Source organism: Protobothrops mucrosquamatus, unplaced genomic scaffold (genome assembly GCF_001527695.2).
Source record: "Protobothrops mucrosquamatus isolate PMUCROS unplaced genomic scaffold, P.Mucros_1.0 scaffold231, whole genome shotgun sequence".
Classification (NCBI taxonomy): domain Eukaryota; kingdom Metazoa; phylum Chordata; class Lepidosauria; order Squamata; family Viperidae; genus Protobothrops; species Protobothrops mucrosquamatus.
In genome coordinates, this window is record NW_015386582.1 from 230,526 (window position 1) to 254,845 (window position 24,320).

The following is a 24,320-nucleotide window of genomic DNA, read 5'->3' on the forward strand; positions in this document are numbered from 1 at the left end:
CACAAGAGTCATAGTAGAGTGTCAAATTTGGAGCTTTAAGTCCTCCACGTTCTCTAACATCTTGAATAATCTTGAATTTAACACGAGCTTTCTTGCCTTCCCAAATAAAGCGATTCAAGTCTCTCTGCCATTCTTTCAAGTTAAGTTCATTTTTCAAAATAGGTATCATCTGAAACAGGAAAAGAAACTTAGGTAAAATATTCATTTTAATGGCCGCAATACGACCCAGCAAGGAAAAATGAAGTTTTTTCCACATTGATAAGTCTTTTTGTACTGATTTCCACAATTTCTCATAATTATTCTGATAAAGTTTCATGTTAGAGGAGGATAAAAAAATTCCCAGGTATTTGACTTTACTAACCACTTCAAAGCCTGATAGTTGCATAAGTTGTTTTTTATCTTTAACAGTCATATTCTTTGTAAGAATTTTAGTCTTTTGAACATTAGTTCTAAATCCAGCCACCTTGCCATATTGATGCAGCACTTGCAATAAAGTCTCCAATGACTCAGTTGGTTGAGACAATGTAAAAACCAAGTCATCCGCAAAGGCTTTAAGTTTGTACTCTTTAGAAGAAATTCTTAGACCTTTGATCAATGTAGAATCTCTAATTCTAGATAATAAAATTTCCAGCGACAATACAAATAATAAAGGGGAGAGTGGACAGCCTTGTCTAGTACCTTTTTGTATCTCTATAGGCTCTGTCAAATCTCCATTTATAATTATCTGAGCAGTCTGTTTTTGATATATCGCCTTTATTGCTGTTTTGAATTGATCTCCAAAGTTCATATAATCCAACACTTTATTTAAAAACTGCCATTCCAATTTATCGAAGGCCTTCTCCGCATCAAGAAAAATAAAGGCCGAAGGTATTTGATTATTCTTATCCAAGTATTCCAATAAGTTTACAATTTGCCTGATGTTATTCTTCATGTATCTCCCAGATATGAAACCAGTTTGGTCATCATGTATATAATGTTGCAGTATCTGCATCAATCTATTAGCCAAAATTTTTGCAAAAATTTTATAATCCACATTCAACAAGGAGATAGGTCTATAATCTTTAGCAAGGTTCTAAAGAAACAGTAGAAAGCCATAGTTTCTATATTTCCGAGAACAGGTACTGACTCCATAAACAAGAGGGTTGTATTAAGATAACTTATTTCAAAAATTTCCAACATTGTTACATCGACTGTTTCTGAATATTATTTAACGACAATTTGGTAGGCAGGGTCCTCGAAACGGTTGAAAGTTAACAAATTAACGATTTAAAATTTCATCTGTTGTAATCTCATCGTCCAAGATTTTTTGCTGTTCCGATGTAAGTTTATATGTAGGTGAAGATTGTAAATATTTATCAATATCCTTACTATTTATAATTTCTGATTAATACAAATGCGAGTAAAATTCAGTAAATGCCTTTTTGATCATTTCCTGTTGATGAATTTCACGCTCTTTGACCAAAACTTTAGATATAAGTCTCATTTTTTGCCTTTTACGTATTTGATGAGCCAGCCACCTCCCAGGTTTGTTTGCATTAGCAAATGTATTATGTTTAATATACCTCAAATTGGTGGCCACCTGATCAGCAATTAGTAAATTAAATTGATCTTTAAGCATTTTAATAGAGTTTTTTAAAATAATATCTGTTGGTCGTTGTAATAATAATTTTTCCTTCATCCCAATTTCTTTTTCCAAGTTAATTCTGGTCTGAGCTTGCTTGCGTTTATAGGCGTTGTTCATAGCAATTAATATTCCTCTTAGATAAGCCTTTCCAGCATCCCATACAATGTTTATAGAGGTTTCCTTATGCATATTAAGTTGAAAGAACTCTTCCATAGATTCCTTCAAAGCCTTAACCTTATCCTCATAGTTAAACAAATTTTCATTTATTCTCCAGGATTTCCTCTTTATTTTTTGACCAATCTCCATCCAAACCATACTGTGATCAGACAAGGTTCTAGGAAAAATTTTAGTTTTGTTACAATCTGTAAGTAAATCAGTCGATATCAAAGCAAAGTCAATCCTTGAAAAAGAGTCATGTCTGTGAGAGAAAAAAGTAAAATCACGTTCATTAATGTGTTGTGACCTCCAAGCATCCGTTAATTCTAGGTCATCTTTCATAGCAAAAAAGGATTTAGGTAATCTGGAAAGGGTTGCATCCTTAGAAGTTGTTTTTTTATCTTTTATCGTATCCAGAACCCCATTCCAGTCTCCCATAACAATCAAAGAATTATAATCCATCGCCACAATTTTCTGATGTAAGTGTCTATAAAATTGCTTTTGAGCTACAAGTTGATTGGGTGCATAAACCCCTATTATTAAACACTTTCTTCCATTTAAATTTATTTCCACAAATAAATATCTTCCTTCTTTATCAACTTGTTTTAAAACAAGAGGAATCCTTATCTTCTTGATTACTGTTTTCTGGACATACTTCTTTTCTAAAAGGGACTCCTCCAATCAAGATGCAGTGCAGAATAGAGGATAATGATGACTTCTCTTGATCTTGATATTATACTTGTATAGCAGCATATTTGAATATTCAGTTTCTAATAGTCAAAAATGTCTGTAATCTTTTAAAATGTAGTGCTGTCAAGGATGATTTCCCTCCTCTTTTCTTACCAATCTTGTCTATTTTTCTATCATCTGTCTCTGATTGACTGACTGTCTGACTCTAATTTAGAAACTTCCAATTGCCACGGGGCGAGGCAAGGCAAGGCAGGGGCTGGAGCAGCTGCTGCCTGACCCCATCAGCCCCCACACACCCAGAGGCCAGCCTCCTGCATCATGGTAGTCCCATCAGCATGAGCGGACACAGCCCCAGGATGGCCGGGAAGGAGTCCTTACCTGGTGTGTGTCCTGTCTACATGGTGGCTCTGACGCCTCTTGACTGGCCAACCACACAGAGAAGCAGGAGGTGGCGGCAGCGATCCCTGCATCGCCAAGCCTGGCCAGCCACAGATTTGGAAGTAAAGCTGTGCCGACCATCCTCACGCTGGTGGGGGGCAGTGGCGGGGGAAGGTGAGCTGTGGCACACACCCTCCCCGCCCAGAGGCGCATGCGGGACAGTGTGCGGCAGCAGCGGCAAAGGGTGCCTGCATGCCAGATCCTGCCTTCCCCCGCCGCCAGCGCGAGGATGGTTGGCAGAGCTTCGCTTCCGGATCTGCTGCCTGACACTATCGGCCCCCACACAGAGGCCAGCGAGCACATGGGGGCCGACGGTGATGCGTGAATCCGCTGCCTCGTCGGGCTGCTAGTGAGTAGCCGAGGCAGCTCCAGACCCCCGGCTCTAGACCCTCCACCTCCTCCTGCTTCCCTGCAGGGCTGACCGGCCAGAGCAGCAGCAGAAGCCACCCCCATCAGATCCGTTGAGTGGATGCGCCCAGGCAAAGGCTTCCGGCTATCCTGGAGTGATTTCCGCCCGCGCCGATGGGGCTCTCTGGCCAGTCCGCCATTATGCATGCTGTGGCTGCTGACAGACACTGTCGGCCCCCATGCGTTCGCTGGCCTCTGTGTGGGGGCCGATAGTGTCAGGCAGCAGATCCGGAAGCGAAACTCTGCCGACCATCCTCGCGCTGGCGGCGGGGGAAGGCAGGATCTGGCATGTGGGCATCCTTTGCCGCTGCTGCCGCACATTGTCCCACGTGCGCCTCCGGGCGGGGAGGGGAAGGCGTGTGCCACAGCTCATCTTCCCACGCCACTGCCCCCACCAGCGCGAGGATGGTCAGCACAGCTTTGCTTCTAGATCAGCGGCTGGCCGGGCTTGGCGATGCAGGGATCGCCGCCGCTTCCTCCTGCTTCTCTGTGTTGTTGGCCAGTCAAGGGGCTCAGAGCAGCAGCCGCCACCCCTGTCAGAGCCACCCTGTAGACAGGACCCACACCAGGTGAGGGCTCCTTTCCGGTCGTCCCGGTGCTTTCTCCGCTCATGCCGATGGGGCTGCACTGCGGAAGGGAGATGGTGGCTCTGATTTCACTCACTCTCCCACCAAAACTGCTCCTTTTAGGTTCCCTCACCCCACCCAGCTCTTGCAGCTGTTCCCGGACTGCGCATGCATGGAGAGGGGGAGGGAGAGGAGCCCAGCAATGGCGTGCATGCGCACAGAGACGGCTCTGCGTGCTGCGTGTGGCACGCGTACCATAGGTTCGCCACCACTGGTCTATGCATTTATGTAGGCACTTCACAAATCACTCCCATACTATACAAATATTGCTCTTTCTTTCAGACATATATGCTTATGAGACTCATAAACCAGTGTAAACCGGAAAGGAAAGATAATAATGTGAATTAATTCTGCCACATATTATTCACTTAGGTGAAATAATTTAAAGGTTTCATACATTGTCTTTGTCTTTTAGAAATAAGATCTGATAATATAAAGTGAGAGGTTAATTTGTGAAAATATTGTTTTGTCCCTACATCCTCTACAAAAGTTGACATTAAAGTAGATAATTTCAGAGAGCTACGACAGTTTTGCTGCAAAAATGCAGATGATCATTTGATGGCAACAAAAAGATACATTAAACCTTTTGCTGCCATCTAGTAGTTGGTTTTATCCTGATCCTGAGAAATGCAATTTTATATGAATATTTTAGCATACTCTTGGACTTTCCGGTTTCAATTTTGTAAAGGCAGATAAAATCATATAAAATTTGGACATGTCAATCTTGTAAATATCTCTGTTTGGAAAGTGGGTGTTATTATTGCTTTGTTACATGATTATTTGGTTGCAATCAGCCTACCTAACGTTTGCTTTGAAGGCCATGCAAGCTTTACACAAAAATAATATCCCAGCAGGGGGCAGTCAGGCACAAGGTTGATTATTTTCAGGCTTAAAATCAACTTTTCTTTGTTTGGAATCAGGAGAAAATTTCATCTATTAAGAAAAAGTTTTAAAGAGGTGGCAATTTGGGGCCTAGTATCTTTTGAGCAAACACTTGCAGTTAAGCTAGTGGTAAGCTAGAGAAAACACAGAGCTGTTTGTGGAAGTACAGCGGGTTGAGCAGAAAACCAAATGTGCTTCTGAGGGGCCCAGAGAAGGAAAGAGGGTGGGTGGAAAATGGATGTGGCCGCGCAATCATTCACACTCTGAAATGAAGGAGCAAGCAGCAGCGTCTTGTCATTTCTGACACTGGGCTTTCCTGTTTCTTGAGCCTCCTCCTGCCCTCTCCTTTAGTTACCCTGCTTGTTAATTAACACTGGCTCCGTGGAGATATTTACCTTTCTCTGTGGATTCCTGTGGTTTTAAAAGAATTCAGGTACTAACTGTGAGCCAAGGAATTCAGATTACCTCATAGGCTGTATTGTGGCCAGAGTCTGTTGCAGCAGTCCAGTCCTTCTCACAGTAACCCTTGCCTGGCAGGCCCTTGATATTTTGGGAACAGAGATAATTTAGGAAGTGGGGAAATGGCAACAGGTTCCATGATCAACGCTGGTTTTTTTTTTTTTTAATAGCAAATGTATCCGTTTTGAGCCACAATCCTTTGTACTTCTTTCTAATGCAGATTAATTACTTTAGGATTAAACTGGCTGCAACTGTTGGTCTCCAAGATCAGAGTGTCAGGTTTACTGTGAAGATGTAAAAACACCCTTGATTGATGGGTTAAAAAGAGAAAGGAAGGAAGTTGGAATGATAGTTGGGTGGGGGTGGGGCGGAATTCAGAATTGGAGAAAGGATTTGGAATTGATTTGGAAACTACCAGATCCTGGAAAGAGTTTATTTTGCAGTAGTATGTTATTACTTTGAGCCATTCAGTTACTGGAATAATATTGTAGTGCCCCAATAAACTTTACAATCCGTCATTCGTTTATAATCTGTTCATACTCATTGTGTTTAACTGTTAAAAGTGATTTTGAAATGTTTCCTACATTGAGATAAGAATGCAACACAAGCATAAAAGAGTGACTCAATAGTAATCCCTGCCTGTGATTGAGCAGAACAAAAAATTCTGTTTTCTCTTGATTCTGGAATCTATGTTTGCCACTTTAATAAGGCTGCAAACAAAGCATTCTGGCTTAGTAGAGGAGAAGAGGCAGCAAAAAAGAGAATAGTTGTTGCAAGTGTGTTTTCAGGTTCCACTTACTGTATATATATTTAACTGAATATATGGTACTGCATAAATCTTTTCTTGTTTCATGCTAAGGGGAAGGATTGTAATATAATGCAGTAAATGTTAATGCTGTTAAATACTCTGAGAATGAGAACTTACAGATGGCCTTATTGCTTCAAGTAATAGAAAGCAGTCACTATCTTTGTTTCAAGGAATCCCTTCTAGAATTTTAATTTCTATTGCTACTACACCTATTGTAGTAGTAGTAGTCATTAATGTTTGTCCCACTTGGTTACAGGTTCTGCTTGCATCGCTTTCTCTGCAGTTCTTCCAGTGAAGCTATTGATGTATGATGTGGGTTGTTGTTTTTCAGCTGACTTGTTGCAGAGTCTGATGCTGATCTGAACTAAGAGGAAGTGACTGGCCTAAGGTCACCTAGCTGATTTCCATGCCAAAGGGAGGGTTAAAACCTGAGCCTCCCAACTCCTACTTTAATACTTTAACCAATTACTACACTGGTTAGAGCAGGCATGTCAAACTGCCAGCCTATGGGCCGGATGCGTCACGCCAAAACTACCCACCCCATTGCTGGCAATGGGGAAAAAGTCACGATACGTCGCATGACGTCACATGACATTGCGAGTTTGATATGCCTGGGTTAGAGACATCCTATAGTCAGATTAAATCCCTTCAAAGTGGAGCTTCTATTTGTTGGTGATTGGATTTGGCTTCATTTTGGTTCCAATTTTGACTCTGTCATGTTTGACCCAGGAGGGACCTCTGCTTCAGCTTACTCACCAATTATAGGCTTTTTTGGACCAGAATACCCTGACAAATGTGATTTATGATCTTGTCACTTCATGTGTAGATTACTTCAGCAAGTTTAAATCAGGCTACCTTTGAAGCTAACTCAAAAACATCAGTTGAAAAAATTGGTTAGTTTTATTTTCATTAAAGATTGTTATGTCCATTTTTGTTTTGTAGGTTTGCAACTGTGAGATATGACCAGGGATCAAAGAATATTAAAAACCAATTCATGCATCTTACAAATTATAGTGTCAACAAGAAGAGTGGTGACTATGTCAGGTACTTAGATTTCTTAAGAGATCTTGAGCTTGAATTGGAAATAAATATCGGTTTCTGTATTTATTTAATTTTTTTATATTGTGTTAAAACAAAAGTATCTTAAAGCAGTTATTAAGTGCAGTCAAATAATATATGAAAATATGAATTAACCAAGCAGACTTTGGAGGTAGAATTTCATCACAGGTGATCAGGATAAAAGGTATTTCTTACGTTTTAGTTGTGATGATCCTGAAGTGGAGGATTATGGAAACAAATGGAGTATGAGTGCAATGCTGAGATACCTGAAACAAGAAGGAAAAGATACAACTGGTGAGCAGATATCTATTACTATTTCCTTGAATCATCTTTAGAACACCTTTTCATTTTAATTTTTTCCCTCTTTTGAATCAGTGTTGACCCTTGGCACCTACCTAGACAATTCTCTACAATTTTCTTAGTAACATTTTCAAAAGTAGTTTGCCATTGCTTGCTTCCTAGGGCTGAGAGTGACTGGTTCAAAGTCACCCAGTTGGTCTTTGTATCTAAGATGAGACTAGAATTTATAGACTCCCAGTTTCTACCCTAGTACCTTAACTATTGTACCAAACTGGCTGTTCTTCATAAATATTAGTAGATTTAATTATCTAATTGTCTGAAACTGTTCCTAACAGTTCTTCTCTACTTTGACTACTATACTTCTTCTGGGCTATAATCTCTTATCTATTTTTTCTCTGAATATGTCTTTTTGATATGTTCTTATTTTTCTTTGCTGTGTGTTTTTCTCTTTGGAATCGGAATTGTCTTTTATAATAGCACTTTCCTTTGAACAGTGACTTCTTTAGTGAATGCCTTTCATTCAAGAATTTTGTATTCTGTAGGAGATCTTATGCTCTTTGATTGGCCTACTGATAGCATGGTTAATTGACAATTGAAATTTCAACCTGTCTTTGAAATAATTAGTTTGAGGCATTCAGTGTTATCAGTGGTGACAGAAGACTTGTCTGGCAAAATATGTCCTTGTTCATTATCTTTTTAAAAAATTCTTTATCAATGTGACTTTCATTGGCACATTTAAGTACGGAATTAACTGTATGTCTACTTGAGACCATTTAATTAAGATGAAAACTTTTAAACATGCTCACGAACTCATATGAAATGGAAATGTATAATAATAATAATAATAATAATAATAATAATAATAATAATAATAATAATAATGATGATGATGATGATGTTGGAAGGGAACTTGGAGGTCATCAACTCCAACCCCCTGCTCAGGCAGGTAACCCTATACCTGAGCAGGGGGTTGGACTCTATGAAAGAGAATGTTGAAGAGTCAGTTTCTGTGATATCTATGTGGGCAAGAATGTCATAAGACTGAAAGATGGGTATTTGATCTTAAACCAAAGATAACTTTGGAGGACCTTCAATATATCTGTGAGAGTTTCTGAATGTAGATAATTCAGGAATAGCAAGAAATATATTTCTTTTTGTTGTAAATAAGATCATTGTAGAGAGGACCAGAAGTACTTTTTATATGAATACCATAAGTTTGTTTCTGATTATGAAATCAATTTTTGTAGGCATGTTCTCAAAGATATTTTGATTCTTATTGAAAAGGAAAGTCTCTTGTATTACACCCCCCCTTTTTTTGACAACTTGCTCCAACTGATAAGAGCTCAAAAGCCCAAATAGACCCAAGGCGCTCAATTTTTCCTTCCTTTACTATGCAGTGTCATACAGAAACTGTCATAGAAAATTTTTTCCTGGCAGTCATCTGGGGTCATACTTTCCTTTAATAGCTTATAAATGTTCAGGATCACTGATGGACATGGCATAGCAAAATATAGAGCAAAATCCCAAGTATGGCTAACTGGTGACAGTTGGAAAAAGTTAGAAGCTTAACTTGTGGAATATTTTTCATGAAGAGACTTTTGGAACAAACATGAAGGTGAATATGTTATTTTTATTTCTATAAACCATTTCAGAATCTTTTAAATAAAAATTACATGAGATGTACAAAATATTTCAAATCAATAAAAAGAGTTCCAAATTTGTTTGTTTTGATTTTGACACCACCTGACTCAAACCAATTTTGGTCAGCTTACAATATAAAAACTGAACTACAAATGGAATAAGGTAAGTAAGTACAATAAAAGGAATAAATAAGATGGAAAAGTCAGACAAATATCACCAAAACACAGGCAACGTATGCCAAATTCATTCAACAAAAGGATTAAATGTATGGTTGTAAAGATCAGGAGACATCATTTTGCATCTGAAACTAAATTTTGTTTTTACTGTTAAAATATTGTAGGTTAACAGTTCTTGACTTAAGATTATTGCTCTTGTTTTCTTTCCCATTTTTATCTTAGTTTTGATGGCCAGCGTGGAGGATCTGATAATTAAGACAGTAATTTCAGCTGAATTGGCTATTGCAGCAGCCTGTAAAGCCTTTGTCCCACACCGTGGTGTTTGCTTTGGTAAATCATCTTTATTTTTACATTTTCTGTTGTTTGTCACATTCAGGGAATATATTGGTACACAATATAATATAATCAGTTTGTGTCACTTAGGGGATGTCATTCCACAGAATTGGCACCTCCTCAATGAAGACTCATCTCTGCATTGCCACTATTCTGGAACTTGCAGAGGAGAGATGCACTCTAGAGTCAACAACCCTTGCTTAGGTCTTCTAAATGGAATTGATAATGGTTGTGGGTTTTTTGGTTTGTCTCCTTACAGTACAATGTATTGCCATTTGACAGTTTTGATCATGATCATGATCATTGTCACCCATGTAGTCTGTGATAAAAATAACGATCCTGATCCTTTTTTCCTGCCCCAAGAACTTCAGGGAATGCACAGGACCCTTCTTACCATTCCAGCTCCAATACTGAGAAGATGCTTAACATTTGTTTCCCCACAAGGCCAGAGCAAATCATTGCCTTTCCTTTCTGATTCTGAACTGGGAAGAGAAGATTGTTAAGAACTGTACTTGTGAGAATTGTATACCTGCTATGACACTGCATTTGGGAACACCCATCCAATAGGTCTTGACTGCTTCTAATATATTTTGTTAGGTGGTGGTGGGGGATTGGGAGATGTTTCTGTGCTGGTGGGCATTTAGAGCTAAAACAAGCCTTTATATAACCTGTCCAGAGTTGGTACTGGAAGCAAGATGTCTTCTTGGAGACTACAGAATCTTTAGATGCCCCTGAATTTGAAAATGGACAATAGAAAGGAGGTTGATTTTGTCCATACAATTCATTTCACAAATGCAGTAAGAGATTGGGACAAGACCTGATAGTACGATATGCTTACAAACAGGCACTTGGTCAAATTCAGCTAAAGCATGCCAACCCCTGACCTTAATATACTGTACAAATGTTAAACATAAAACCAGAATGTCCAGCTGGATTTCATTAAGGATAAATTTGGTATTCTGTTTCTCTTAGTGTACTAAATAACCATATATTCCTGGAAGGTGGGAAGCAAGATAGTTCTTTTTTTATTTACAATCAAGCACACCGTTTTTGACTGAAAAAAATTCAGTTTTCAGCTTTGGCTACTGTCCACAAATTATTTACTCATTTTGAAAATTGAGTCAGCTAGTAACTATTGCAGTTTCTGTAGAATTAAATCTTGTATATTACACATTGCATAAAGGAGGATTTGTTTGTAGTCTGAACTTAGAGTCTTTTTGTTGCAGTGAATAATTTGGCACTGTAGTGTTTTGAAAGATAAAGTGTGTCAGTGTTTAGATTCTTTATAAGACTGCCTATTCCAATAGTTTAAGTTCCATCTATCAATATTTTCTCCTGTATAGAATTTTTTTTAAAAAAAAGCAAACTGAACTACTCACAATATTTAAAATGTAGTGTACAATACAATTCTTGTGTAATAAAGATGTGAGACAGACTGGGACATTGTATCCCTTCTTAGTTTTCATGCTCACAGGAGCAAACCAATTATTCAGCTTTAAAAACACATTTGTTCATTTAAAACTGAACATTTGTTAAAAGGAGGTTTTACTATATATAATTTAAGTCAAATTTGCAAGGATATATTGACAGAAATCATAATTTAATTTACAGGATTTAAAACACCTGTATCCTTAAGTAGCCTATTTAAGCCAAGATTTTTACTGTATATGAAGAATTACTTTTCCTATGCTATGAATTATTTCCAAAATGATGGACACCATTATTCATACTCATATATATGATTTGCTTTTTAAAACATCCTGCCCTCATTTATGTAATTATATCTTTCCGTATGTTTGGTGGTTTAGCTGGTTTGGAAACATTTCTTTAATATACTTCATAATGTATGAAACATTCTACATTTTGACCCAGGATAAACTGTTTCTGACATCATATGCAAAGAACTCCCTAAGACTAAGGAGCTTGCCTGAATCTTAACCGGAATATAAAAGTTGATGGTATGGAATAAAATACGTGTAGTCCTCTCTGTTAAACTTCATGAAGCATCTGGACCTTGTTACTGTCTGGCTGTATTTAACCACTTATGTAGTTGAGAAGCTATGAATGGAAATATTCCCTAAATTTGTAATTCATAAATGTCCTGAAATACTAGTCCTTGTAATGGAAAAAGGACTAAAATGAACTTTAGTTAGAGCTCATGGAAGGCAAGGTCTGGGGTTTTGGAATTGTAATTATTGTTTTTAAATAATAGTTGTCAATATTCCTAAAACTAGTGATAATTAAAAAAAACTTTAAATACAATTCAAACAAAACTATATATAAAATCTAAATAGAACTACAAACATGTAAAGGGTGAAAGAAGAAAAAATGATTTTGTCTAATTTTCTAAATAGAGTGTAATAGTTATGTCTTTATACAAATTAATACAACTCAGTTTTTTAAATAAGAAAGTGAATCTTGAGAACATAGAAGTATATTGTCTAATCCAGACCTGGGCATCTTATGGCCCATAGGCCACATGGCCCTTTTGACTGTCCCTGTCCAGCACGCTCTTGATAAATAGACAAGTTCCAGATTTTAGGAATATAATTGAACATCAGTGTAATATTTTTAAATGTTTACTTCCTCCACTACCTGCTTAGCTATCTACAAATAATCTAATGTTTTCAGTGGCCTGATGCCCTTTCATAAAACCAGTTTGTGCAGGATGATTGATGATAATACCTTTTGCAATAATGCCAAAGCAACAGATATTGGATGGTAACTTGCACAATTTATGAGGTTTTGTTCTCAAAATTAGCCTCATTTGGCAAGGGCAGGCTCCTTTTTTTCAAATAGCTATATAGGAAGTAGGCTCTTTTTACAATTCCATTGAATGGGCATACAAAATACTTGTTAGATAATCCTCAGATTTTTGATCAACCACGAAAAGGGTGTTGATGTGGATATTTTCCCCATGTGTGTATAAGCTGAAATATGTTCATGTTGGTATGTTGGGTTTTTTGTTTTTTGTTTTTGGCTAAGCTTGTATTTTTCTTGATTGTACCATGTAGTGATAGAGCTTATATTAAGCAAAGCTTTGATATAAGAGCTTTAGAAATACATGTTGGCAAATAATGGATACTTCTCTGCCAAGGAAGATGGAAATGATTCCAATGGTTAGTACCAATGAATGCCTTCACTTGCTTTCTAGTACTGCCATAAAGGTTTTCCTTTGGTAGTCACCTACTGTTTCCTCCAGCTCTATATACAATACAGGATGGAAGCTGTAAAATTAGAAAATGCAGGCTAAAAGCTTTTTATGACTTTGGTCTTATCAAGAATTAATATTAAAGGTGGCCAGACTTAGTACGATAAAATGATATTTTATGATACTCATCTTATAATTGACAACCTTGATAGCATTACATTAATAGTGCAGTAATATTAGTTATATTAAATGTAGCTACTAGGGACAGTAGGCTGGGTAGAATCATATCTGTGAAGAAATAGGATTTAGTATGAGAAGGACTAAACACTGTGTCAAGGCTATTAAAGGTATATGTTTGGCCATTGGATCCTATTATCAATTTGTTAATTATATCTTTAGAGTAGAAAACTGCATATCTCTTGCAATAGCTGATGTGATTTTTAATTAGAGCATGAGCTGTTGTTTTCCAATGGGAAAAAATGGTGTATGGGAAAAATTAGCAAGGAACTTAGGGTTTAAAGAGAGAGAAATTAAGCAACAGAAGCTTGTTTGGAATCTTAAAGGGAACAGTAGAATAAATCTTATGGTTTGAGGAAACAGGAATGAGGAAAACCTCTGTGAGGTGGCATAAATTCTCAGAATCAGAATAGCAATAGCACTTAGATTTATATACAGCTTCATAGTGCTTTTTGGCCCTCCCCAAGCAGTTCACAGAATCATCATATTGCCCCCAACAATCTGGGTCCTCATTTTACCAACCTCAGAAGGATGGAAGGCTGAGTCAACCTTGAGCTGGTCAGAGGGGAACTGACAATGGGAATGCAGAGTTAGAATACTGTATTCTAACTACTGTGACACCACAGCTCTAGAAATATCTCCATTTGTAGTTGCTATTTTGATTTTTCCGTAGATTGTAGGCATGGAAAGTTATACGCTTGTGGCCCTACAAAATGGCTCTGAACTGTAATTCCCACAACATCTCACCATTGACTATATTATCTAACTTCAGCAGCATTTAGAAGCCCACTAGTATCCTAGCACATTGGGAAGCCAACGGTTGATAAATTAGTTTATTCATACTAGAACATGAAGACCAGTAGTCTAGCTGGCTTGCTTGCACTGATACATAACTGATTATCTAGAATATTTCAAATGTCTTGGTTTGATGGCATCTCTCTCTATATGTGAATAGCTGAATAGCTTGCTAAGCACTAGCTTCCATAACCATTATATGATTTTTTAATATAATTTGCACAAACTCTATAGAGTTTATGTATATTTCCCAAAGAAATACTATACATAGGATAATCTTTTTCAGTTTGATTGTGGCTGTGATGGTGCAAGGTGAAGTCCTGCACAATTAGAGACCAGATTAGAAAAGGATGACCTACCATAAAACCATATAATCTAAAAATTAAAGCGCGCAATCTCACACTTTCCATTTTTTAAATTTATATTTATATGGTCACCCATCTTACCAATGAGAGTCTGGGTGGCTAACAAGAGTTAAAATGCAACATTAATAATACAAGTATACTTAGAAAAAAACACATTTCCCAGCCAAATAACTAAATAAAAGAGCCAAAGTGGCTCTTCAACACGCTATTTTGTTTGCGCTTGTTATTAGGAGGAGTGGAAAGTTATAACCATGAACTGAATCTTTATCTTCTGACCTCTGGTGATCTTTTAGAATGTGTCTGTTGGCTTCTGAGGATTACATCAGGGATTGCCTGTGTGCTTTTAATGGTTTTTTCATAGAAGGCTATGAAATTGTTGGTTTTAAAAATATGTGCTGAAATCCTCCTACTGTTGATGACTATACCCCTTGTTAAATTCCACACTTGCGTGATATGAAACTAGAATATACAGAACCATGATAGTGGGATTTCTGGTTTCCTTTGGGTATTTAGCTTTTCAAACGTTAAAAAATATTTTTACTTTTTTGCGTGACAAGGAGAGCTATGTTTCCAGGGGTATTTTTTCCCCAAAAGATCTTTACGATTTTGTTTAACACTTTATGATATATGTGCAAAATATTTATTCGGTCACAGGGACTCAAAGTATTTTCTTTAGTTCTTCTCTGTTACTGTCTTTTATTGCCTGCACACACTCAGTTGCTTCTTTCTCCTTGAAGTAATCATGCAGTCCTTCCTGATCAGATAAAAATGCACTCCATTTGTGCTACTTTTACTTATAACTTGCATAGGCATGTTGTTAGATTGTGGGAGGAATCCACTACCTTGATCAAAGTCCTGTCAGCAGAAACTGAACACTACACTCTACTAGTTGTATTCTAGGAGTAGTATATAGGAGCAAAATGTTATGATATTTATGAGCAGTGTTGCATTTATTTAGTCTTACTTCCCAATGGTGTGGAATCCATACTAATTGTCAATCCTTAACTATGGAAGTCCATAGCAAATTGTCATATATAGGGTAACATTTTGAGAGAAAGGAAAAGCAAAGCATAATCTATATTATGATAATCTATATCTGCATTTTTAGCAATTTATTTTAATGTTGCATTTTTCAGTTTTCATTGTGGGCAGTTTCCCTTTCCCCCATTTTCCAATTTCCCTTTCCCCCATTTTCCAATTTGAGATTGGAAGTTAGAAATAAATTGTAGACTTAGGTGGTCCAGTGCTAAGTTCTTTAGAGACTATAAGCATTATATATGCTTCCTGATCAAGCAATAATCTGGCAGATAGTCTGGAAAATGCCATTGCTTGGTATTCTAATGTAAAGCCTGAATAGCATCTGCATTGAGTGGAAAGGGGCCCGCTTTTGAGAAAAATAGACAAAACTGACTACTTTCTTTTCCTGTGACAGGCAAAGGAAGTCAACATAAACCAGCTTCACATAGGATAACTCCATTTAGTAGATGTAATAAATACTTTCTGGCATACAAAAATATGCATATATTTATGTGAAATGTAGCTAGCTTATCTCCATTAATACAAATTCAGTGAGTGTTACAGAGTCATCCACGAGTTAAATGAGGGAAAGTGGGAGCTTTCAGCACTCTATGCAGACCATTGCATAGGTGATTCAAAGGAGGGACAGAAAGAATGAGACTGGTATATTCTGGTTCAAGCTATTAAAGGTTTCATTGTTTTGACTTTGGGAGTCTGCTTCTGGGTGGGCATAGAAATCCCCCTCCCCATTATAACACATACCAAAGCTTTGAAGCGGTACAAAACCCTTCCCAGGGGATAACAGGGAAGGTGAGAAGGATCAGAATACATTTTTTGAGTTATTTTTCATGACTACACTTACATTTCTTTGCATTCATTGAAAGAAACATCTGGAGTGGGATTAATTATATTAGAGTGCTGCATCACAGGGTCAAGTTTTAATACAAGCGCTGAGGTGTTTGAGTAGGCTAGAGAATTTTCTAGGGTAGGTAAGACCATAAATATAAAGGAAGCATATTGTAGTACTGACACATTACTCTGATAAGATTTTTAACCCCTTTGTTGTTATTTGTTAACCAAATTGAAAGAGCACATGGCAGGTTAACTTCAGAATTGTGTTACCACCATAATATGTTATTGGTTATTCTGTGGAATGATTTGTCTTATGGTTTGTTTGCTTGCTTTTTAACAGATAATTTTGGAATACTAATTAATTGTGCCTGTGTTTCACTTATTGGTAGGTTTACAAATTTGTGCCATGATCACACCATTGAAGCTCCCTCACTGCCTCTCTCTCTCTCTCTCTCTCTCTCCAGTGGAATGGGACAACTCATCGCAGCCAACTTGCCACGGCCAACTCACTGCAGGACAATTCAACAAATACAAAAGTTAAATTAATCTCAATAGAACCATGGCTAATAATAATAAAATGAGTCAATCCAGATATAACAAGAATTAAAATAATTTCGATGAAAACATGGTCACCAATAATAGAACTAACTGAATGAAATGATTAATACAGCGTTGAATTGTCCCGACATGAGTTGTCCTGCAGTGAGTTAGCCATGGTGAATGTCCTGGGACAAGTTGGCCATGGTGAGTTGGCGGTGGCGAGTTGTCCTAGACTCCTCTCCAACTACAAGAGTAAATGGGATAATCTAAGGTATTGTTTCCCCTTAAAAACACAGTTTCCTCTAAAAACCACTAGGAAGGTTATTGAAGCAATTAATCATTTTTAGCTCTCATTTGCAGAGAAATTCGAGATTCAGTTTGACTTTTAAATGGTATTCCTCATGACAAATAATGTCATTTTTAGTATGGTATAATAAGTTCTCCAAAGTTTTGGTAGCTGAACACATACTGAGAAGCCTGAATATATGGAATTGAGCATTTAATTGGCTAAACTCAGGAAATCAGAGATTCTTCTTCTGCGGGAGATTAATTTTGGCTTTGTCCAAAGATTCTGGCTTTCAGTCATCCTATGCATTCTATGCTAAACATTATGCTGAGGAAAAGGAGGGTGAGGCAGGGAGGACTGAAAAAGGAGCACCTGCCTATCAACATCCAAGTAGCAAACCAGACAACCTACTTTCGGTTGTACTCCTTGCAATAATCCCTGAACATTTGCTGAAATCCAAGATCTTATTCAAGGAGATAATAAGTAATTTGTGTAGCTAAGCCAATTATATTAACCTATTTGGAATTCTACATGTCTGTATTGGTTGCCTGTTTCTCTTTTCCTCCAAAACTCTATAGAGATTTGGATTGATTAGTTTCTCCATGCACAAGAATTGAATGGTTACACAGCTATCTGCCTGTGGTTTGGAAATGGTAGTTGTTTTGCTAGATTCTGTAATTCAGGGCTTTAGCAGAAAGCTCCATAGCATCTTCCTTTCTATTTGTTTTATTGCTGGAGAAATGATATTAGTGAAAGGGCAAAAAAAAAAAAGGTCAACCTGGGCAGATGAGAATATGTGAAGAGATTCAGCCTCAGTGATGAAGACTGTTTTGTGAGTATCTTTTAATGGGAAGACTTTAGGAAGGAATCTGTCAGTAAAGTGCTTTAAAATTTTTCCCTCCTGGGTCCTTAACATGGTACCAGGGGCATCAGTATTCTTGTGGGTGCCAATGTTTCCATCCATAGTTTTCTACCAGACTCCTTGCCAATTTAAATTCATTTTATTCATTTTCACTTTTTAAATTTTCAGTTGAAAAATGGGAAATTAGAATGCTGCAAACATAATTGATACTTCGAACAATGCCTCTGTGCCTGGCTTAGGTCTCCAAAACATTTTTAGAGTTTAGAATGGCAGGGACCTAAAGCTCCCCCTTCAAATGTCTCTATCATCTCAGAAAACAAAAACAAAAAACAATAAGATGAATTAGTGGAGAGTATCCTGTGAAACTAGAAAGGATGTTGGAAATGATATTCTACCAATCTAGCTTCTGATAATTGGATTTTTTTCCTTAGTAATTTGTATCAGATCTCCCATTTTATGAAAGTAAAAGTAATATACTTTCAAAATTCCAGATGTGCACTTAACCCCCCAAAAGTTGTGAACTCCCAGTTTATGGTTTGGCCCTTGTTTCTAGTAGATCAGGAATAGAATGTTAAAATGTTTTTGAAAGATAAGCGAAAGTTGCCACTGAGAACTTTGGGAGGTTTAATCGGAACCCATTTCTTCTTTTTCTCCATCCTGATTCCCCATTTATAAAAAATGTGACTGAAGGATCAATTTGTATCATATTGCTTTTAGTCTTTCTACTTAATATTTGGTGTTAGCGCTTAGATTAAGTCCATTTAAAACAGACATGTCAAACTCGCGACGTCGCGCAACGTATTGGGATGGTTTTGCCATTGCCGGCAGTGAGGTGGGCGTGGCTTCCGGATGATACGCCCGGTCCGCGGGCCGGCAGTTTGACACCCCTGATTTAAAATAATCAGTTATGAGATTATGCTTTCCTTTTCTGAATATTCTCAAGTTTGGTCTTTAGTATTGCTATACAAATATCGTGAAAACTTGACACTTATTTCTCTTACTCTGCTTTTATATATATGAGATTACTAGAGCTAACCAAAATATCTAACTGTGTTGTTATTGGGAAAGAGACTTTCATTAAGTATTTCTGGATATAAAGATCTGGGAGAAGGAGCTATCTTTTACTAATTTCTTAACTTACGTTAAACTGAAAAAAGGCTATAAAGATGAAATAGACATTTGAAAATCTAAGAGATTATTCATTTCATACAATTTTCTCTGCACAATTTGCACTATGAGCTGCAAACTTAGTATAGCTTGTTTCCCAGATCAGAATGGGCAAACTCGCTGTGGTCAACTTGTCATAGTCAACTTACCGTGGCCAACTCATTGCAGGACAACTTGCCACAGCCAACTTGCCATGGTAAACTCACCACAGCCAACTCATTGCGGGATAACTTGCCATGGCCAACTCGCTGTTGGACAACTTGCTATAGAGTAATTTAACAATTCAATTTATTTAAATTAAATAAAAAAATATTTTAATTGTTGGCATTCACATTTCATTTTGTCACTATTTTTGCATCCCTTCTACAATGATTCTATTCCACCATATTTTTTTTGATATTGGAGTAACTCTTGTCCTGCAGCAAGTTGTCCTGTTGCGAGTTGGCCATATTGAGTTGTCCCATGGACAATTGGCTGCAGTAAGTTGACCATGGAAAGTTGACTGTGGCTAGTTCGCTGTGGTGAGCTGGCCATGGCAAGTTGGCCACGGCGAATTGTCATAGGATAGACCCATCCCAGATAACTGTCCTTCTTAAAGCAATCTGTTTCTCCGATCCTATTGCAAAGGAGGGATAGTGGAAGAGTTGACATTATGAAATCTATCTCTGATAAGAAGCAATAGAAGAGGTGCCCCTATGTCCAGTTTGTAATGGGAATAGGAAACCCTTCTCACAGTTGTACTACATTGGTGGCAAAATTATTAAATTTTATTTTTAGATTGAGGTTGGGGGTGGAGGGAGAGAAATTGTAAGGCTGGGAAAGATAGCGAATTACCTCCAGGAACTTTTCTGCTCTCATTCTCTCCCTTAACTCAACACATATATTGGAGACATTCAGTGGTGGGATTCAGCCGGTTCGCATCACTTTGGCAGAACCGGTAGCTAATTTTTTGTTGCCCAGGCCCAGAATGGACTTCCTGAAGCGACATCCACACAGAGAACCGATTGTTCACATATTTAAATCCCACCACTGGAGACATCACTTTTGGTCTATTTCCTTGCCCCCTTTCCAGAAGTATGTGTGACCAGTTGTACCTTAGTTTCCCCCCCCCCCAAAAAAAACTTGTTAAAAACCAATAATTTAAAGATTGAAACAACTGTGTGATGAACTGGCTAAATCACATCACAGGCTTAATTTTTGTATTTCCCTTTTCCTTGCTTATGGACAGTTTTTGTTTTCTTATCTGTTTTTGTATTTATTCTTGCTACTTAATCTTTTACTGAGAATTCTCCCTAGTTTTCACTTGATAGTATGCATATAATTTAGATTCAGCTTTCATTTTGACAGGGTGTGCACTGCAAAGTAGTCATTTCTGACATGTGGTGGCTCGGTAATACAGACATAAATTTTGTTTGTGTGGTCTGATTACTTCATTTTTTCCCACTTGATTGGAATGATGTCTTTTAATCCATAGCAACAGCTGCCAAGATATTGTCTAAGAAGTAAAATCTAATGGCTGTTTTCTTTTGAATAAAGTTTGAGTGACCTGGGTATTCCTGTTGAAAAAATATACACTTTCAAATATTTATTTACTTTGGGGAAAAAAGAATCTTTAATTTTATTATTTTTCCTCTAGAAAATATTTTGATGTAAAGTTTTGGGAGATTCCTTAACTGTGTTTAGTGAAGTTTCTAGTATAATGTGTTTAATATGTATAGTGAGAAAATTGGGTCTTATATCTGTCATGGAAACAGGACAAATGTACTGCATGTTCTCAGGGGCACTTGTAAAACACAAAAACAATTTGAGTAAAGTAAGATGACTTTTTGGAGCAAATGTATATATACACTTACGTACATAAATATTACCTAAATGTAAACCAGTGCCAGTCTCATAAGTAAAGTTTTAAAACCAGTATTAATGATCCACAAAGAGGTAAGAAAAATACTTATCAGGGCCTTGACTTCAAACCATGAGACAAATTAGAAATCCAGTTAGAACTGAAGTAATAATAGTGGCAACTCTTGAAAGTTAGCAAACCTTATCACATTGTTCATAGGATAAACCGATCATATAAATCCATGTTTTAGCCTTGTTTAGAAACGCCGCTATGCTATCATCTGATATATTTTGTGCTTTGTTTCAGAGCTTTATGGTTTTGATGTTCTCATTGATTCTACTCTCAAGCCTTGGCTGCTGGAGGTGAATCTGTCCCCTTCCCTGGCCTGGTAAGGGAACTGTTATGGAATGATTGCCACTAAGTAATTTTCTTCTGAATTTGTTTCCTTTGGGGGCAGAAAATATTCTTGGATGTTTTTAAGTGGATCTTTGTTTGGATGAAGGGAAGAATCAGTTTGCGAATTGACTACCCTGTTGATTATTTTTTTTTTTATTTCTCAAGTTGATGGATATAATTTAGCCTGTAACACTCACTCTCTTGCTTTATGCATCAGACATAGAAGGAGGCTTATGTATGCAAGGAGGAATGTTTTTAAATTTTGTTTTTGGTCTTTGAACTACCAGGTCACAAGAAGATATTACCTATTAGAGATGTACAAAACTTTCTGAATTTAAAATGCCCTGGATTGAGGTTGAAATGGTTGTTCTGACCTTATCAGAAGCATTCTTAGTTTGAAACAGGGCTATTCTTTTTTTTCTCTGAATACTACTAGTTTGTCTGGGAGAATATGTTTTGATGTGAAACAGCTGCTTCAAATTCAAAGTGTTGTGTACACTTCTATTACCTGCTATATCTCCTTTTGGCTAAAATGGTAAGAGGCAGGATTGAGCAGAAATAATTGGGTAGGTAAAGGTCGATGTTTAAGGATAACTACAGTGTTCATATTATTTTGGCCCTTTCTCAATAACCCACTGTAGATTGTGGGCGGGGTGGGGGCGGGGTTGGGGGAGGCTTGGATAAGATTATTTTCCTACCATCTCAGGTTGAATAAACAAATACTGAGTTTTGTTTCATTCAGATGACGAAGCAAAAAAGGATTTTTCAAAGGAGGAAAGAGATTGGATTCACTATGCCAAATAGTATTCTGCCCTAAATTGTCCTAAATGTCATTTCTTTTTCTATTTCATTAACTTAGAAAAGTGAAAAGCTTCCTTTTTTCTAAAAAGGAAAAGACAGCATTCAGTAAAGTCTTTTATCTGAGATAATTAATGTTTAATTTCTTTGTGAATGGAAGTTTATAAGATAACTTTCAATCGGATCTGTGACCTTGCACATGATGCCTTGTTTTTTCAAGGGGTCCTTGGTGCTTCCTGGGATTTCTTGTTTTCTTGCAGACATTTCATTACCCTACCTAGGTAATGTCATCAGTGCTAGTAAGGAGTGCTGTTGGCTGTCAGTTTATATTCTGGTATCTTGCCTGTCTGGGTGGGTGGGGGCGGTCTTAGGGATTCTTTGGTTGGGCTGTTTACTAATGGCTCTTTGGCAGTTTCTTGATTGGGCTATTGCTTACTTGATTATTGGTCTGAAGTTGACCTTGGGTTGAGTGGTCAAGGACTTTTTGATGAAGTTGCGTGGGTATCCATTTTGTTCGAATGTGTTGTATAGATGCTCCATTTCCTTTTTCTGCTGTTCTGGGTTGCTTTACCACTCAACCCAATACAGCACAACCAACACAAACCCTAAAAAGAATTACACTGCCATACATCAAGAATATCTCAGAAATCGCAAATAGACTGCTACTACCACATGGAATCAGCATAGTAAAGTAGGAAAGGCCTCTGAAGCCAACCCAGGGCTCCATTCTCAGCTGCAAAGGCCTCTCTTGAAGGCCTCTGCCGGTGAAACAGAGGTTGGGGCGACATGCACATGAACGTGGGGTTCCGTTCTCAGCTGCAGAGGCCTTTCCTCAAGGCCTGTGCTAGCAAAATGGAGGCCGGGGGTGACACTTGCGGTGGCCAGGTGCTGAAGAAGTGGGTTGGTGGCAGCCATGCAGGCTCCTGCTGGTCAGGGCTGTTGGTGCCACCGCCACAAGGCAAGGCAGGTGTCAGGGAGTGGGAGGCTTGGCTGCGGGGGCCCTGAGGTAAGGGGGTGTGGGGCAGCTCCATCCCCTTCCCCACCTGCCTCACCTCAAAGGCGGCACCGTGAACAACCATACGGAATGGGCAGGTGGCCAGCTGCGCAGGCTCTTAACTAGGGCTTATTTTGGGGGTAGGGCTTATATTAGGCGCACACGTAAAAATCAAGCTAGGGTTTATTTTGGGGATAGTTTTTATTTTCGGGGAAACATGGTAGCACTGATAATGTTACCTAGTTAGGGTAATGAAATATCTGCAAGAAAACAAGCAACCAAGGACCCCTCATTTCAACCCTGAGCTACAAATATTCTCCTTCATTTTTCAATATTATTAATATTGATTTAAGAAAAGAAGTCTTAGTATTAATATAATATTCACCCCATTTTAATATTTGGTTCTGCTTGTAGTAAGCATTGAAAATTCACTTTCACGAAAATACGTTGAAGGGATAAAATAACAAGACCTTCAGTGCCATTTTATTTAAAAGTAATTCTCTAAGAATTTTCATCTATAGGTTTTTTTTAATGATGAATCTGGTTTTGGTTATCTCAATATTCAAGAATAAGTGAATGAAACCGGAAAGATCCCAAACATTAAAAAAAATACCCTGGATCTTGGAGAATCTCACAGAAAACCTCAAATTCTTCAGAGAGGACTCTTGCTCTACCACAGATATTGTAAGAAATAGTTTCTTCTGTCAGCAATGCTGATTTAGCAGTTCCAGGAATGGGACTTTCCATGCTTAGAATGATAGGACTTGTACAACTTGATTAAATTTTCCTCAAAGATGCATATTAAAGTGATTAATCAGTTGGTCTTATTTATCTTCTTATTCCATACTGCTAGTGATGCTCCTTTGGATCTGAAAATTAAAGCTAGCATGCTTTCAGATATGTTCACACTTGTAGGTGAGTGTTATATCAATTCTTGTTCAATATTATATTGCTTTGGGTGACAGTGTGTTAAAAGTCAATATATTGTATAGTTCAGACCTGGTTTGAACTAATTAATGTTTTATATTATGTTCCATATATATAATATTAGCTCTTTTTCATATATTTAACTATTGTGTTATGTAAGTACCTTAACCCTATTAAGGTACTTAGAGTTTCATTTTAGCCCCAACAGGCAGGAATTTGTTTGGGGCTAAACTGATATTTTCTACCAACATCAATTTTATTTAATGTATAGCAGGAACAAAGTAAGTTACTTTATAGTTTTCCTTCCAGATTTTAAGACAAAGTGCTGAAGAGGCCATGTTAAAATTGGTTGTGTGAATCTGGTAAATGCTCTGAAGTAGTATTGGGAATCATTCTGAAAAGTAAAATAAAATAATTAGTGACAGGCACATACAGTATTTGTGCAAAGTATGACAGCACTAAGTGCTGTAGCATGAAAAAACATTGAATAAAT

General features: G+C 37.5%; 1 protein-coding gene across 1 annotated transcript in view; it reads left to right on the forward strand.

Annotated features, from left to right (window-relative positions):
• Positions 1-24,320, forward strand: part of TTLL5 (tubulin tyrosine ligase like 5) — a 127,498-nt gene that overhangs the window by 16,003 nt on the left and 87,175 nt on the right. Inside the window, exons 9-13 of the mRNA XM_029283790.1 lie at positions 7,034-7,135; positions 7,353-7,444; positions 9,490-9,597; positions 21,019-21,100; positions 23,754-23,815. Of these exons, the coding sequence (XP_029139623.1) occupies positions 7,034-7,135; positions 7,353-7,444; positions 9,490-9,597; positions 21,019-21,100; positions 23,754-23,815 (446 nt within the window). The remainder of the gene's footprint in view (positions 1-7,033; positions 7,136-7,352; positions 7,445-9,489; positions 9,598-21,018; positions 21,101-23,753; positions 23,816-24,320) is intronic.